Genomic DNA, 16,179 nt, shown 5'->3' on the forward strand with positions numbered 1-16,179 from the left:
GCGCGTGATAAATCTGTGTAAAAATAGGTACCGAGTTGCAATTACGCACGCTCATTTTCGGCTCTGACTTTAAATACGCCCTGTAAAATTGCATAAATTATTCAGGAAATTGCATTGGCTAATCAATGTGTGAATCAAAGTTTGAAGCAGTCATCATTGGCTAAATTTTTTAAAGCCAAATTTGTCACGTCTTTTTTCCCAATACAGGCACTCATAGGCTATCGCAGGCAATGGACCGTGAAAAAAGGCCTGCTGAGACTGGTGTCATTCAAAACATTACAGGCTAACGCCCATGTTGTTTGATCAACTGAGAAGTCCATTTATTTATAAAGGGGAAATATGGAGTGAAACCAAGTGGTTACAAAAAGGACCGTCAAACAATGCAAGAATACTTTGAGGCGGATTTTTTTTTTTTAATCTGTCGGCACTATCGTGTGTTTTGGTGCAATTATTTTACACAGTTGGATTCACTGGAATGTCGAGAAAGTAACGTGACCATTTTTGTGAAGAATCGTTTCATGAGCGAAATACTATTCCACTTATTCGGTGGGTTATACCGGCTTTACAGTTCTCAGGTATCTTGTTTCGGACTGATTGTGAGGTTTCTGTGATGAGTACATTTTATAGTTGTCATCATATCTTGAGTCCCAAGAGTTCAAGCTTTATTTCAGTGACTGGTGACAGCAGCCTGGCCCACCGGCTGGGCGTCGAAACGTTAAGGGGTTAAAGCGGTTTTACAGTGATCTGTAACTAGATAAAAATGTAAATGTAAATGGTCTGCATTTATATAGAGCTTTTCAAGTTACTGAAGATCTATCAGAGCACTTTACAATGTGCTTCACACTTACCCATTCACACACTCACACACCGATAGCAGCGTCAGCCATGCAAGACAATTACCTGCTTATCAGGGGCATTAGGGATTCAGTGTCTTGCCCAAGGGCACTTTGACATATAACACGGAGGAGCCGGGAATCGACCTCTTGATCCCAAGACAAGCCATTTACCTCCTGAGCTACTGCCGCTTCAAATAGATAGTGACTTTTCGGTGTCAGTAATCTGGAGGGTAACTGAATTACTCTTTAAATGAAGTAACCAGTAACCGATTACTGTTTTTCAGTAACACACAACATTTCATTTATAAATTGCCCTTCTCACAGTATCCACAACAGAGCATTTCACAGCCCTTACCGGACATGGAAGCCAGTTCCGTGGGGATATAACCCTCCGTTTGAACACGGTGCCAAGTGGAAGTGGCAAAATGAAACCTCCACAACTCCCGGAAGAGAGGAAAGTCTTCATTTTCAGCGCCGCCCGCCTCCTCGAAATCCGGGTTGTAGCCGCCAAACACATACAAGTGGGTGCTGTCCGCTACGCAGCGGTGTCCGCTACGGGCCGAGGGCACCCAAGGCCCTAAAAATATTTCAACACAAAAGTAAATCGGCTTTAGAGGAAGTTTGGGAAGTCAAGTCAAGTCAAAAGAGTTACCTTCTCTCAGAAATCTATTAGGGATACGCAGGTTAGGGAACGCGGGGGATAGGAGTCGGCGAGCCTGGAGCCAACGTGCCCGCATTTTCAAGCCTATTGAACACAATTCAGGTGGTCAAGTTAAAATCCCATCCATGTTACCTGCTAAAATACCCTTAAAGTGACAGTTAGCACAATAAATGCCGGAATTATGTGGTTGCGTGAACTCGGCACACTTTTCACAGACATCTAAGCGGAATTGTGTTTAAACGTATTCAACCTTGCACAGAAAAATAGCAGCTATGTTAGTAAACGCCTAGACTCTGGTCAGAAAATTGATTAGGTGTACTAATGCAAAACATTTTAAGATATTTGCCCATTTCCAGGAAAAAGTGAGTACTGATGCCGAGCAGCGTTCTTAGACTGATATCTGCATTCCGCACTATTTTAAGATAATTTGAGGACGGCACGGCGGCTGGGGGGTTGGCACGCAGGCCCACGGTGCAGATGTTCAGTGTTCAAATCCAGCTACCGCAGCCTCCCCATGCGGAGTTTGCATGTTCTCCCCGTGCCTGCGTGGGTTTCCTCCGGGCACTCCAGTTTCCTCCCACATTCCCAAAACATGGCTGTCAGGTTAATTGTTTGTTTCTAAATGTGGTGTGAATGAGCGAGTGAGTTGTCTGTCTCTGTGTGCCCCACAACCAGTTTGGCCCGTCCCCTGCCCAGTGCTCGAAGCTGGGATGGGCTCCAGCCCCCCCGCGGCCCTACTGAGGATAAGCAGTGCAGATAATGGATGAGCGGTATCATTTGACATTGCGTGTACCAATATCGGCCTCATTTACTCACTCACTCATTCACACCTAACAATTTGAATCGGTCAATTAACCTGAACTGAACTGCATGTTTTTGGAATGTGGGAGGAAACCGGAGTGCCCGGAGGAAACCCACGCAAGCACGGGGAGAACATGCAAACTCCACAAAGGAAGGTCCCATCTCATGACCTCAGAACTGTGCCGCACGTGTGCTAACCACTGCCCCGCCGTGCTCCCCAGTTGTGATTATATTTAATTTAAAAAAATCCATTAAACTGTAATCTCAATATATTGTGATTCATATAATTAAATGCAAAAATAATCAATATTTTTGAAATCTATTAAGCCTTTTATCTAGAAACGGGTAAATCAAATCAAAAATTTGTTTTCAGACACCAAAATGCTGCTTTATGAGCTATCTAAGAACATTTAAGGTACCATAAGAAACGTTCCCTTTTTTTCTGTCATATCCGCAGACACACAGAAAAAGGTGAATGAATGAATAAATAAATGAATACAAACTAAAAATATTTCCTGCCCCAAATTCCTCAAACAAATGTGCACATATATTTCACTGTACAAGAAAAATAGTAAAAATAATACACAAAAGAAAAAAACAGGCAAGGTTATAACAGCGTTATACTTTTAAAAGTTATATTTATATATTTGATGTAGAGTTTAGAAGAAGTTGGATATTTTCACGAGATATGAGCTAACATGTTTAAGAAGATATCTAAATGAAATAGTAAACTACAGACTTTTACCATATGCAATGGTAATCTAAATAGAAAAAGAAAATTACATAGGCAAACTAAACATTTTTGTTACGCAGGTCGTCATATTGTTAATTGCTTAATAAAATACATGCATCAGCCACAAAATGAATTTGTTTCGAATTACCAGACTGATATGCTTTAACTTTTCAGTATTGAAATTACTAGTGATCCCAAGAGCCAAGAAGAGAACCGCAGGTTTGAGGGCCTTCTCCATTCGGGCCTTGGTGGAATGCTCTGGCCCCTGAGATTTGATCTGCAACCTCAGTGGAATTGTTTGAATCTAGGCTTAAAACACAATTCTATGCTATTGCTTATGGTTCTTTCCCGAGGATGTGGACTTCAATGTGTCTGGCATGTTCTCAATGCCTGTTCCCTCGTCCAACAACCATCTGGATTATGACAGCGGAACCATTGAAAGAAAAAGACCTGGCAGTTTGGTTGGACCTGAGACGGACTCGAGTCGCAAAGACAAGTAATCATTTTATCCATCCATCCATTATCTGCACCGCTTATCCTCAGTAGGGTCGCGGAGGTGCTGGAGCCCATCACAGCCATCTTTGGGCAGGGGACATCCTGAACTAATTCTCATATATATATATTTATATATATATATATATATATACATAAGATTATTTTTGAAGAAAGTTGTAACGTGAATTGTTCTGTGTTACTTTGTGCATATTAACTTGAGAAGGGACTGCACAATACACAAAGAGGTAAGTATTAGTTTCAGGAGCGAGCAGCAGCAAGTCAACTGCAGGAGAGAGAGTGGGAAAGGTGAGAGGAGAGAGAGTGGGAAAGGTGAGATGGCACAACATTCATTTGGACAGGTAACTTAAAATTAGTTTTACCTGGTTATATCAGTATCAGAAATTATTTTCCCCCCATTTTATTAACACTCCACTTATTGAAACATGAATATTTTGTTTGTTTGTTTGTTTGTACATGATTCAATTGTTTGTTTGTTTGTACATGATTCAAATTGAATCTTTTCTTCCGGCGCCGTCACGAATGGCAGCCACTCCAGCAGCTCCCGTGTTATTTTCGATTGTTCTCGATTGTTCTCAGCTCAGGGATGCTGCTGGAAATGTGAATTTCCCTTCGGGGATGAACAAAGTATCTATCTATCTATCTATCTATCTATGAATAACTTATATTTCATGTTGAGGATGTCTTTGTATTGCAACATCCATTGCAGCCTGGTCATCCTGGAAGGCGGGTTACCTCATGTGCGGTCCCTTCTCAAGATTTCATATTTTCCTCACGTTGAGGTTTTTGAGTTTTTCCTTGCCCTCATGTAGGTTTTAGATTAGGGGATGGTGTAATAATAGTCTGTAGTTTGCAATAATCTGTGGTCTGCACAGCCCTTTGGGACACATTTTGATTAAGGGTTATACAAATTAATATGACTTGATATGCAAAATAATAATAAACCAAGCTTGGATTGCGAAATACTTCACAGGTGCATGTTAGTAGAGGCCAAAACGTTAATGCCCCTTCATTTGAAATGACGTGTTCGAAATTTGCATTTATATAACAACAATAGAGACTGGCTTTGACGTGGCTAGCATTAGCATAAGTGCAAGTTGCATGCATACGAAAAGACGGAAACGCTCTAAACAAAAACACAGATGATGATAACACCGACTACTCAAAAAGAAACCATGTTATCTCAGATTTTCTTTTTGTTCCTCTTGTTTTGTTTACACACCTGAATCTCGACTGGAGGGCCTCCACGACAGTTTCTCGAACTTATTGAGCTGACTGCAGCTTTCGTCCTGCACCGGCGTCGACATGATGACGAGGCGGGGGCTCAAAATAAGAAATTTCACCCGGGGATTCAAACCACGACCCCCAGAAACGTCTCTTGGAGAGAAACACCATCAGAAACGAAACATGATCAGAAATAAGAATGCGGTTGCTTCAGGCAAGAACGTACACGCCAGCTGCTGCTGCTTGATCGTGGAGCACCGCGGTCAGCTGATCGCTTCTGACAAATCAGAGGAGAGGACCCTTTTGCTTCTCATTCGAGAGGAACATTGTTTACTGTATACGCTTAAAGGGGCAGTGTATGATATTGAGAGACTCAGATATCTATTGACCCTCTGCACGTGACGTCACAATACCTTCTGTGGCAGAATGAGAGCCATGACGGACGGCAAGAGGTACTTGAGTGCACGGCAGTTGAATCTGCCCTGGAGACAACTGCTTCATTAAGTTGTAGAAATCTTGAGGCCTGCCCTACTCCGATACAAAGATGGATGACACTTAACTTTTTGCGCCTTTACGCAGAAAAAGAACGAGATGTTGATTGCTGGTCCAGCTCATTGTCTTGGTTTGTTCTCAAGCACTGCTCTGAACCTAGACAAATGTTCTATACAGATCTAGGAGTTATATTCGATCATAATCAGTCGGCTCCGTTACATATGAAAACTAGTACTAGAATAGCTTTCTTCCACCACCGTAATATTGCAAAGATTCACCCAATAATGTGGCAAATCAGATGCCAATTCATGTGTTGATTACTTTTCGGCTTGATTACTGTAATGTATTGCTCTCTAGCATTAAAAGTTTGTAGCTGTTTCATTTAATTCTGGGTGCATTTATCGGCAGTTACCCTTACCAGCTGTGACGAACTGGTAAGCATCCAGACTTTTATGAGCTTTTAGATCAGCACCAGTGTATGGGGATACTCCATTTACAATATCGTGGTACATATCGTGTGGACTGAAGTCAGGCAGACTAGACGATTAGTTTAGATGGTTGAATATGTCAGACTGTATGGTTTGGTAGCTAGCATTGCTAATGCTATTCTCAGTTTCTCTAACCAGCGCCCTTTGTGCTTTCTGACAAGGTTTTTTTTTTTAATGGTTTGAACAATTTTATTGACACTATTAACAGCAAACAAACAACGTGAGGTTTGAACAATTCCCCTCGACAATCTCAACAGCAATTAAAGCATATTCACAATTTCGTTACATCTGACAATATGACGTTTCAACAATCCTTTCCGACATCTCCAACAGCAACCAAACACACAATTTCATTATATCATATTCCAACCAGGGTTGGATAGGGTTACTTTAACTTGATTACTTTCAATTACTTTTGGATTACTCCAATACCAAGTATGCTAATAAATGACAAAAGAAACTAAATATGAATACAATTATGACTCACAACACGTGGTAAGCTTTCTCTCCTGGCTTTGATCTCTTTGATCTCCGGCAAAACTAACATAAAATGCGACAGAAACAAAATGAAAATAAATCCAAACAGCTTGCCAACATCATTTTTGCCGTTCCACTTATTCCGTTACTCCCCAAGCCTGCACAAAATCTAGTAATTTTGTTCATATTTAGTTTCTTTTGTCTTTTATTAGCATATTTGGTATTGGAGTAATCCAAAAGTAATTGAAAGTAATCAAATTAAAGTAACCCTACCCAACCCTGGTTGGGATATGATATAATGAAATTGTGTGTTTGGTTGCTATTGGAGATGTCGGAAAGGATTGTTGAAACGTCATATTGTCAGATGTAACGAAATTGTGACACTTTTAACAGCAATTAAATACATTCACAATTTCATTATATCATATTCTAACAATATGAGGTTTGAACAATTTTTATCGACACTTTTAACAGCAGTTAACCAATGTGTAAAGGGCAATACTATTGTGCAAGGGTATAGCTCTGTCTTCTCAAGTGGGATTCCATCCCACCCTCCCAAGCAGCATCCTCCAAGGTAAGGCACCTCATCTGACAGCTGCACAATACTCGTTTGACTAGTAATTGCCAATGATGCCTTTTTTTGTTGTCATCCACAGTTTACGGCCTCGCCCATTGTTTAATATACTACCGTCCGTCATGGTGTCGTCACGTGGTTAGGTCACGTGTGTAGAAAGGGTCAATCGAAGACTAATACGTCAGCAGCCTGCTAACTAGCGTGCTATGTGGCGGCCACATTGGTCGAACCGGTCACCGTTAACCCAATATAAGTACATTGATAATAAATCACTTTTCAACCGATTTTCATGCAAGTAACTTTTTTTGTTAACGTCAACTAATTCAAAAATTAAAAATGCGTTTTTTTTAAATCACGAACAATTTATTAAAACAAATTTAAATTATTATTTGAATCATTTATGATCAATTATACTAATTACAAACCACTGTATTTAAGAAACTCGTTGGAACAACGATTTACAATTCAAAATCAGTATTAAGAGGATATTTTGAAACTTTAATTTTATTTGAAACTTCTTAAATGGTCAATCTAACATATAGTTAACCTAAATCTAAAAGGCTGCTAATCTGACTTTTTGCACTACTGGCAGTTCTTTATAGCTTGCCACTCCTTGCACATTTGCTCTCTGCACTATTGTACTTACAGCGTTATTGTTACAGTGTTAATGTTACTGTTTACCTGACTTGTTAACCTGACTGCCCATTTTGCACATCCGGTTAGCTACTCCTCTTGCACTATCGGCACTATGGTAAAATACTATACGTAGCCATAATACAATACAACTTTCACTTATATCTGTACATTGAAGGAAACTGTGCGGGTCAGATGTATCGACATTTCGTTCTGTATACACGTGTACTAGAATGACAATAAAGTAGATCTGAATCTGAATCTGAATCTGAATTGTGATTAAGGTCTAAAAAATGAACATGACTTTATTATCTGAAGTATCAGGGTTTTGGAACACATTACCACAGGCTTCTACCCCCCGCTTTACGATAAGTTCACATTGCATTTCCCAACTCGGAAAATTTTCCTTGGGGTCCTCTGCAAATCAAGGTAAGCCGACCTTTCTCCAGAATTTCTCACCTGCCCGTAAGAGGCCAACGGAAAACAAAAACAATTCCACGCCAATAGCCACTAGAGGACGCTGTCAAGCCATCCACTGGTAGCTGTGGGATTTGTATCCGCGGGTCTCATTATTAGCACATGATGAGGCTGCATTTCTCCAAACATAGTCCAGCTAAAGAATATTGAAAAAGGATTGAGGAAAAGACGAAAGCTAGCAGAAATTCAAGGTTGTTGTACAAAAACTAAATATGACTTTCAAACCTGCTGTAAAGATTTCGCTGAAGCTGTTTATTAAGAATCTTTATAATCGTTTTTGTTTGAGTCGGCCATTGCAAAAACAACACACAGCATATTTCCCCCTATCAAGCGTCACGTTTTGTACACAATTCAATACGATCAGTTTGGCTAATTTATGTATTTTCTTGTGGATTTAAAGAGCCCAAGGCCTCTAAAACAATTTTACTTTGCATTAATACAGGGTTGGGAAACCTTTTGAACCGGGGGCCGCTCGGGTTTAAGAATTTGGCCAAGGGGCCTGTCCTCCTGGTGACCTATCAAATCCTTCTCATTTCTAAATGAATATAAGAGCAGTATCTACATTTTGTTATTTTTTTTAAAATACAATTAGTACCACTACATTGGTTTTAGAAGCAATGAAGGCAAATCAATATTTTAGGTCCTTATTTCAAGCACTTAATTTGATATTTACTTTTGTAGTATGACTGTAATTTTATTTTTGTAGTTTTTGTAGCATTTTTTTCTCGTATTTCTGTAATATCAGAATATATTATTTCGGTAGTATTTCTTTTGATTTGTTTTGTAGTATATCTCTAGTAGTATTTTGGTAGTAACTCTCTCGTTTTGTAGTGGTATTTTTACAAACGAATACTGTATGTAGTATTTCTTTTTAAAATGTAAGCCAGACAATACATAAAGTAACTGATTTTATGCACTTAATTTGATCATTAGCTTTGTAGTCATTTTGAAGTAGACACACAAAGGGATAATGGGGAGAAATCTGGGGAAAATAGCCCATCCATTTTCTCTTCTTATCCTCAGTAGGGTCGCGGGGGTGCTGGAGCCCATCCCAGCCATCTTCGGGCAGTGGGCAGGGGACACCCTGAACTGGTTGCCAGCCAGTCGCAGGGCACACAGAGACGGACAATTCACTCGCTCATTCATACCAAGGGACAATTTTAGACCGGCCAATCAACCTGACATACATTTCTTTCTGTCTGTCTGTCTGTCTGTCTGTCTGTCTGTCTGTCTGTCTGTCTGTCTGTCTGTGTGTGTCTATCTGTCTCTCTATCTCTGTATTGTCCCAGTTGCAGGGCACAGAGACATAGAATTCACTCACTCTTTCACACCTAGGGCCGATTTGGACCATCCCATTAAACTGACATGCATGTTTTTGGAATGTGGGAGGGAACCGGAGTGCCCAGAGGAAACCCACGCAGGCACGGGGAGAAGATGCAAACTCTGCACACGGAGACTGCGGTAGCTGGAATCGAACCCTGGTCCTCCGTACCGTGGGATTGCGCTCTCTCTCTCTCTCTCTCTCTCTCTCTCTCTCTCTCTCTCTCTCTCTCTCTCTCTCTCTCTCTCTCTCTCTCTCTCTCTCTCTCTCTCTCTCTCTCTCAGTCTGTATATAGTATACATCATAAATGGCTATCATTTGAATATCAAGAAATAATAAATATTGGTTGGCATGTTGGTTTAAGATCAGGTAATTGTAATCCTGTGCAGTCCTTTGAGAAATTTTTGTGATTAAGGGCTATAAAAATAAATATGACTTGACTTGACTTAAATATATGTAATTCCCTGTAGCTACTCACGAGCAGACCATTTCTATACAAAAAGAAAAAAAAAAATAGTAATCCCCGAGACTGTTACCCAAGATATGCTTCAGCGTGTATGGCAGGAGCTAGATTAACCGATTTTGACGTATGCTATGTTTCAGACGGTGCGCATATTAAACATCCGAGACACTGTTAACATAATCCTCATGCTTTTGAATTTAAATATCTTCAACATTGATACATTTTAATTTCATTTGACGTAATCATGTGCTTTTTGTGATATTTACATTTCAAATACTATAACATTATTTTGCAACACTATACACTTGACCCAACTGAAGATAAGCGGTGCAGATAATGGATGGATGGATGGATGGACTATAAACTTAGACCATTTTCGTTAAAAAGCCTGGATGTGGCCCTTAAACTCTAACTTTACCCCCCCCCCCCCAGATTTTAGTAAGTGTTAACGCTATATTTAATGATGAGAACAAAAGCAACTTTAGTGTTACGCTAGGAAAACACATTTCTGCCAAATATTGCATTGGGGGAGAAAAGGAGAGCATAGTAGGGGTTATTGAAGATCACAACCTCAAATATCAACTCTGCACACTGTTGCCAAGTCTTGTTGCTATGGAGATTGCATCCTACTGCAGGTGTGAGGAACGGCGGATGAAGTCAACTGTGCTTCCTTCTCTGTCTCTTTATGCTCATCTGTACGCTGTTGGCGTGCACGTGCACATGAATGCGCCTGGCGCAAAACAGCCTCGAGGTGCAAACGCAAAAGCTTCTGTTAGAAGTCGTTTCGATCCACGCGTGTTGCGTTCACGTGCCTCACATTTCCACGTTCCGCTCGGGAGCCCTGTCCCGAAGATCACCGAGGACCTTGTGAATTGTGCAGATGGAATTAGGCCTCAGGCAAGGCGTGCAAATAAATGGCTGCATGAGTCCAGATTGCTAGCGGACGTGCAATCGACTGAGAGGGTTTCGTTGTTTCAAGGAATCCGGAAATAACTCTTGTTTTGCTTTCTGTATTTTTAATGACTGTATTTTGCCTTTGATTCTAAAATATGACGCAATCGCAACAGACATACCGTCATCGCCATAGAGTTGATATTTTCCAAGAAAAATACGAATCCTTCAAGTAATGCAATGTGTATTGTATGATGTGAATGTGAACAAAACAGGCCTTCTGTCATGTTTTTCCAGTGGGTATGGTATTCATTGACAACAAACCAGGAACAACAAACTCAAATTAACCGGATCTCAAATCAACCACAGCGTCCCTGCCGAAACAGGGCCAGAAGCGGCCGCGTGACCTTTTTATCACCAGGATAGGCATCAAAAGCGGCCGAGGGACCCTCCCATTGCCTCCGGGACAGGATGCAGAAGTGACCGAGGGACCCTCCCCTCACCGCCGGGACAGGGTAGAGAAGTGTCCAAGTGACGCTCTCCTCCCCACAGGGACTGGGATGCAGAAGTTTCTTGCGGGGTATTTTAGGTGTTCTGGGCATTCTGTCACATTTTGCGGGTGGATCCAAATCCGTGGAAGCTGGAACGGAGGCAGGTGTGCTTAACAAAGGATGGTAATTACAGTCTCATGAAAAATGATTTCCCCCTTCCTGAATTCTGTGCTCTCTGAGATCAAGAGACTGTTGATGATAAGTAAGCACTTACTGCACACTTGAAAATGTAGCTACTATAAGTTTAAATACAAGTACAGTATTTTTTTGCCTGTAGTAGTTTGCATGCGCAAACTGGACGAGCTGAAGCTGGCAGTAAGCAGTCACAGGTGGTGAGCCGTCCTCAGGAGTGGCTTAAGGGACTGCTCGTGAACTGGATTTTCCTACATTATTGTGAGCAAGATTTTTTGTTGAAAAAACTCACATAACGAACTTCTCGTTTTTAGAGGTTCTCATATAAAGAGGTACCACTGTACCGTCCCTATTTGAGCAAGCCAGCCTCTGTTCTCTGAATTTGGGTCCACCCGCAAAATGTAACGAGCACATATACCGATGCTTCCCTCATTTTTCCAGCTGCAAATGAAATAAGTGACATTAGAAAAAATAAAAATAAAAGGATAGTGGGATGTTTGGACTGGGCACCTGTATGATGCGGCAGGGGTAAACCAGCGATAGCTGTTGGGCTTTGCTGTTGAACAGAAGAGTGTGTTGTGTCACCCTGACCCGAGTGACATGGCCGCTTTCTTGTGTCCCGTTTCATCTGGAGGGACGAAAGCATGACCAACTTGGGTGCCGAGGTGCTTAACTTGTTTGGGTGTTTCGGCATTTTGGGTTGGCCTTGGTCCCCAAAAATTTTGTGCGTGTGTTTTATTTATTTTTATTTTTTGCTATTTTTCCCTTTTTATTTTATTTGTTATTGTATGTGTTTGTCTTGCTGTCGGTCACCCTTCCTGAGGCATATGACCAAGATAGATAGATACTAGATAGATAGATAGATAGAAAAAAAAAAGTCCAATTGCACTTCCGCCTCAGTTGGTCATCTTTTGTCTATTCTCCTGAACGCAATTATGAGCACATCGGGAGCCTTGGGTGAGCTTTTATGCATCGTGTTACAAAATGTGCAGGCTCACCAAGGCTTGCAAAGAGTGATTCAGCCATGAACTGTGAAAATGTCAGCCCCTATTAATAACACTTGTGCGCAGAGCCTGCCACATCTTAACGTGTGCACTTGCTACTGTATATTTAGATGACGGTAAACATTATAGCTGGCTATTTATGTCAGGGAGTGTACTTTTGCGCTGCCTGGGAATAGGGCAGCCAGCCCAGGGTTTAATAAGCCTCGCTCAGTCTGCCTGGGTTAGACTCAAAGGCGACTAGCAGCCGCCCGCAGTGCGCAACAACGCCTCCAAATCTGATCCACTCGGACAAGTCGATGTGAGGGTGTGACGGTTTTGCGAAAAAGATGTCCCCCCCTGCCTCTACGACACGTCGGCCGTTTCTCTCTTTGGTATTTTACGTGATCTTTGATTTCAATCCCATCATTCACTAATCACTGCTCATTACTGTTCATAACAGGCTTATTGAAATATTCAGAATTACAGTGAATATATGTATATATATATATATATATATATATATATAAAATATATGTGTGTGTGTGTGTGTGTGTATCTACATATATATATATATATATATATATATATATATAAATATATATATATATATATAAGGTGTTTGTGTATATGTATGTATGTATATATATATATATATATATATATATATATATATATATATATATATATATATATATCTCATCTCATCTCATTAGCCGTACCGCTTATCCTCATTAGGGTCGCGGGGGGGCTGGAGCCCATCCCAGCCATCTCCAGGCAGTAGGCAGGGGACACCCTGAACTGGTTGCCAGCCAATCGCAGGGCACACGGGGACAGACAACTCACTCGCTCGCTCATTCACACCTAGGGACAATTTAGACCGGCCAATCCACCTGAAATGCATGTTTTTGGAATGTGGGAGGAAACCGGAGTGCCCGGAGGAAACCCACGCAAGCAGGGGGAGAACATACAAACTCCGCACAGGAAGTCTGGAGCTGGATTTGAACCCACGACAGGTTCCCATGACATGAACTGTGCCACACAAGCGCTAACCACTGCGCCGCCGTGCTGCCCATATATATATATATATATATATATGTACATGTATGTATGTATATGTATATATATATGTGTATGTATGTATATGTATATATATGTGTATGTATGTATATGTATATACAGGTATATGTGTATGGATTTCACACCTAGGCCTTCAGTATCAATCCAACTCTCACAAACTATTTTATGGCTATAAAAACATTACTGCAGCTAAAGCTGTGTCACATATAAAATAATAACCTCATAAAATAGCAATATTATTTAGGAATGCAGCAACTTTTAATGAACCAAAAATGCTTTTTATTTTTTCCCAAAAATAAATTCTCCTTTGTTTCATCAAGATGATTTGAATTACTTCAGTTGACAAATGATTTGGAATTTAATTCAAGACCAATAATAATAACAATAATATATATATATATTTTTTTTTTCTGCACTGCTTATCCTTAGTAGGGTCGCGGGGGTGCTGGAGCCCATCCCTGCTTTGAGCAGTGGGCAGGGGACACCCTGAACCGGTTTCCAGCCAGTCACAGGGCACACAGATACATACAACTCAATCACTCACACCGAGGGACAATTTGGACTGGCCAATTAACCTGACATGCTTAATTTTGGAATATGGGAAGAAACCCACGCAGGCCCAGGGAGAGCATGCAACTTTGCACAGGAAGGCCAGTAGCTGAACCCAGAACTGTTCCCCGGACCAGTTCTAACCACTCAGCCGCCGTGCCACCTTATATATATATATAAATATCCCCAAAATGAAAAAAGATGTGACACCATTTCCCAGATTTTAAATTTTTGCGGGTGGTTCATGGTCCCATTGACCACAAAACCTGAGGGATCGCTGTATCTTGTGACTTATTTGGCACTTCATGTTGCTGGTAATGTTATTGCACTACTTTTCTTTGCACTATTGTTATGGTGCACTATTCTTTTTTGCACTATTATTACAACTTGGGCCAGTCTCTAAGCACTACGTCTTAAATATTTTGCGCATTCATTCTGAAAGTCTTTTACCTTTTTTTTTATCCTTAAAGTCTTTATAAAATTACCCAGAAGTGCCAAGTTTAAGCTCATTGCATACAATGTCTCACCACATTAATATCAATGACAATAAAGACAATTCTATTCAACTCCAAAAGAAAAAAACAACGGCTTATGACGGCACTACCACGGTCCGCATTGTCCCGACTTACGGTTCCACGGAGTGTAGGACCATTAAAGCTCATTAGTTCCTATTGATAGCCTTGACGACCAGTCCGGCATCAACAAGGAAGGAGCCGAAGGAGAAGGTCAGCATATGGATCTTAATCTGACCTCCCTAACCCGCCTTGCACCGGCAGCATCCGTCGCGCTCGCATTTTATCTGGACATTGATTGAGTCACGGGGGGCCCCTGTTGCAAATACTTCCTGCGGCGTGTCCCTCCGCCTCGCTCTCGGATTTTTGTTCAAGCGTCTGTCGTTGCTGGGAACCCGGAAATTGACGCGGAGGGGGACGAGGCACTGAATTTGATCTATTGATCGAGTGATTGTTAACCTATGGAGGTCTGTTGAATGTTTTGGATAAGGAAAACATTTTCCGTGCCAGAAAGGCTGAGAAAGAGTGGGTGGGTCTACAAAATAAGAGATGCTTCCTGGAGGAAGATCGCAGTTATGTAATGTAAAGGAGGGGGCTTGTTTATGTGTCCCCTATGAGTTCATGTTAGCTGATAGAAGACACCCTGCCTTCGCTGCTCTTCTTGGCTTCTGCCACAATGCATTACTGTCCTTATTCTTGGGGACTCGTAATCAGCCTACTTTTAGTCCGGCTTTCGTTCTACTCGTGAATTTGTACAGTAGCAGGAAGACCACAAATTTAGAAATAGGAAAGGTGTCCTCAAAAAGTTAAAAGTAGAATATTTTCTCTTTAGTATGTGCTAACAATGCACAACTGAGTTCAAAGAGGCCCTACATTCTATCTGCTCTTATCTTAATTGTAGCTGTTTGGAGCCAAACACAAAAGGTAGAAAGAATGTGTGTATGAAGCTACGGTGGAGATACACTACATGCTTGCCTGCACAGTTTTTATTTTCTTTCTAGTTGTTAAAACTACATAGATAGATAGATAGATAGATACTTTATTCATCCCCGTAGGGAAATTCACACTTCCAGCAATATCTTTGTGTTGGAAATAAAACAATAATAAAGTAAAAGGAATATAATACATACATACCCAATGTAACGTGTTGATATAGGGTATTTAGATAGTGCTACATAAAATACACACTGTAATAAAAATATGGTATTATGCAATGTGAAGGTAAGGTTTAATGTGGGCTTTTACTCCCCCGGGTGAAGTTAAAGAGCCTCATGGCATGAGGAAGAAATTATCTCCTCAGTCTGTCCATGGAACAAGACTGTGACAGCAGTCTGTTGCTGAAGCTGCTCTTCCGTTTGGAGATGATGCTGTGTAGTGGATGTGATGAATTGTCCATGATTGACCGCAGCTTTTTCAGTGCCCGTCTCTCAGCTACCGATGTCAGGCTGTCCAGCTCTGTGCCCACAACAGAGCTCGCTTTCCTCACCAGTTTATTAAGACGAGAGGGACATAGAGAAATGAACACTTGTAAGGACCCTTCTTGAAGTCTCTTATTTTCCTCGTACTGAGGTTTTGAGTTTTTCCTTGCCCGCATGTTGGTTTAAGATCAGGGGATGGTGTAATTACAACCTGTGCAGTCCTTTGAGACATTTTGTGATTAAGGGTTACACAAATAAATGTGACTTGACTTGAGACAAACTCACCAATACTTGTCTAGTTTGGGCTTTTTATCCTTTGTGAATCATACCAACACCAGGTGGAGTCAAAAGGAAGGTTTATTTTAAGAAGGAG

The 16,179-nt window shown here is 41.0% G+C and overlaps 1 protein-coding gene across 1 annotated transcript in view; it reads right to left on the bottom strand.

The window, feature by feature from the left end:
* LOC148362795 (kelch domain-containing protein 10-like) overlaps positions 1 to 5,065 on the bottom strand; it is a 14,734-nt gene extending 9,669 nt beyond the window's left edge. The window contains exons 1-3 of the mRNA XM_088340360.1: positions 4,767 to 5,065; positions 1,489 to 1,581; positions 1,192 to 1,413 (exon numbers count right to left, since the gene is read on the bottom strand). Coding sequence (XP_088196486.1) covers positions 1,192 to 1,413; positions 1,489 to 1,581; positions 4,767 to 4,851 — 400 coding nt within the window. The 5' untranslated portion in view covers positions 4,852 to 5,065. The remainder of the gene's footprint in view (positions 1 to 1,191; positions 1,414 to 1,488; positions 1,582 to 4,766) is intronic.
* Between the last annotated feature and the right edge of the window lie 11,114 nt (positions 5,066 to 16,179).

This window comes from Urocampus carinirostris, chromosome 7 (assembly GCF_059441175.1).
Source record: "Urocampus carinirostris isolate Australia breed hairy pipefish chromosome 7, RoL_Ucar_1.0, whole genome shotgun sequence".
Classification (NCBI taxonomy): Eukaryota; Metazoa; Chordata; class Actinopteri; order Syngnathiformes; family Syngnathidae; genus Urocampus; species Urocampus carinirostris.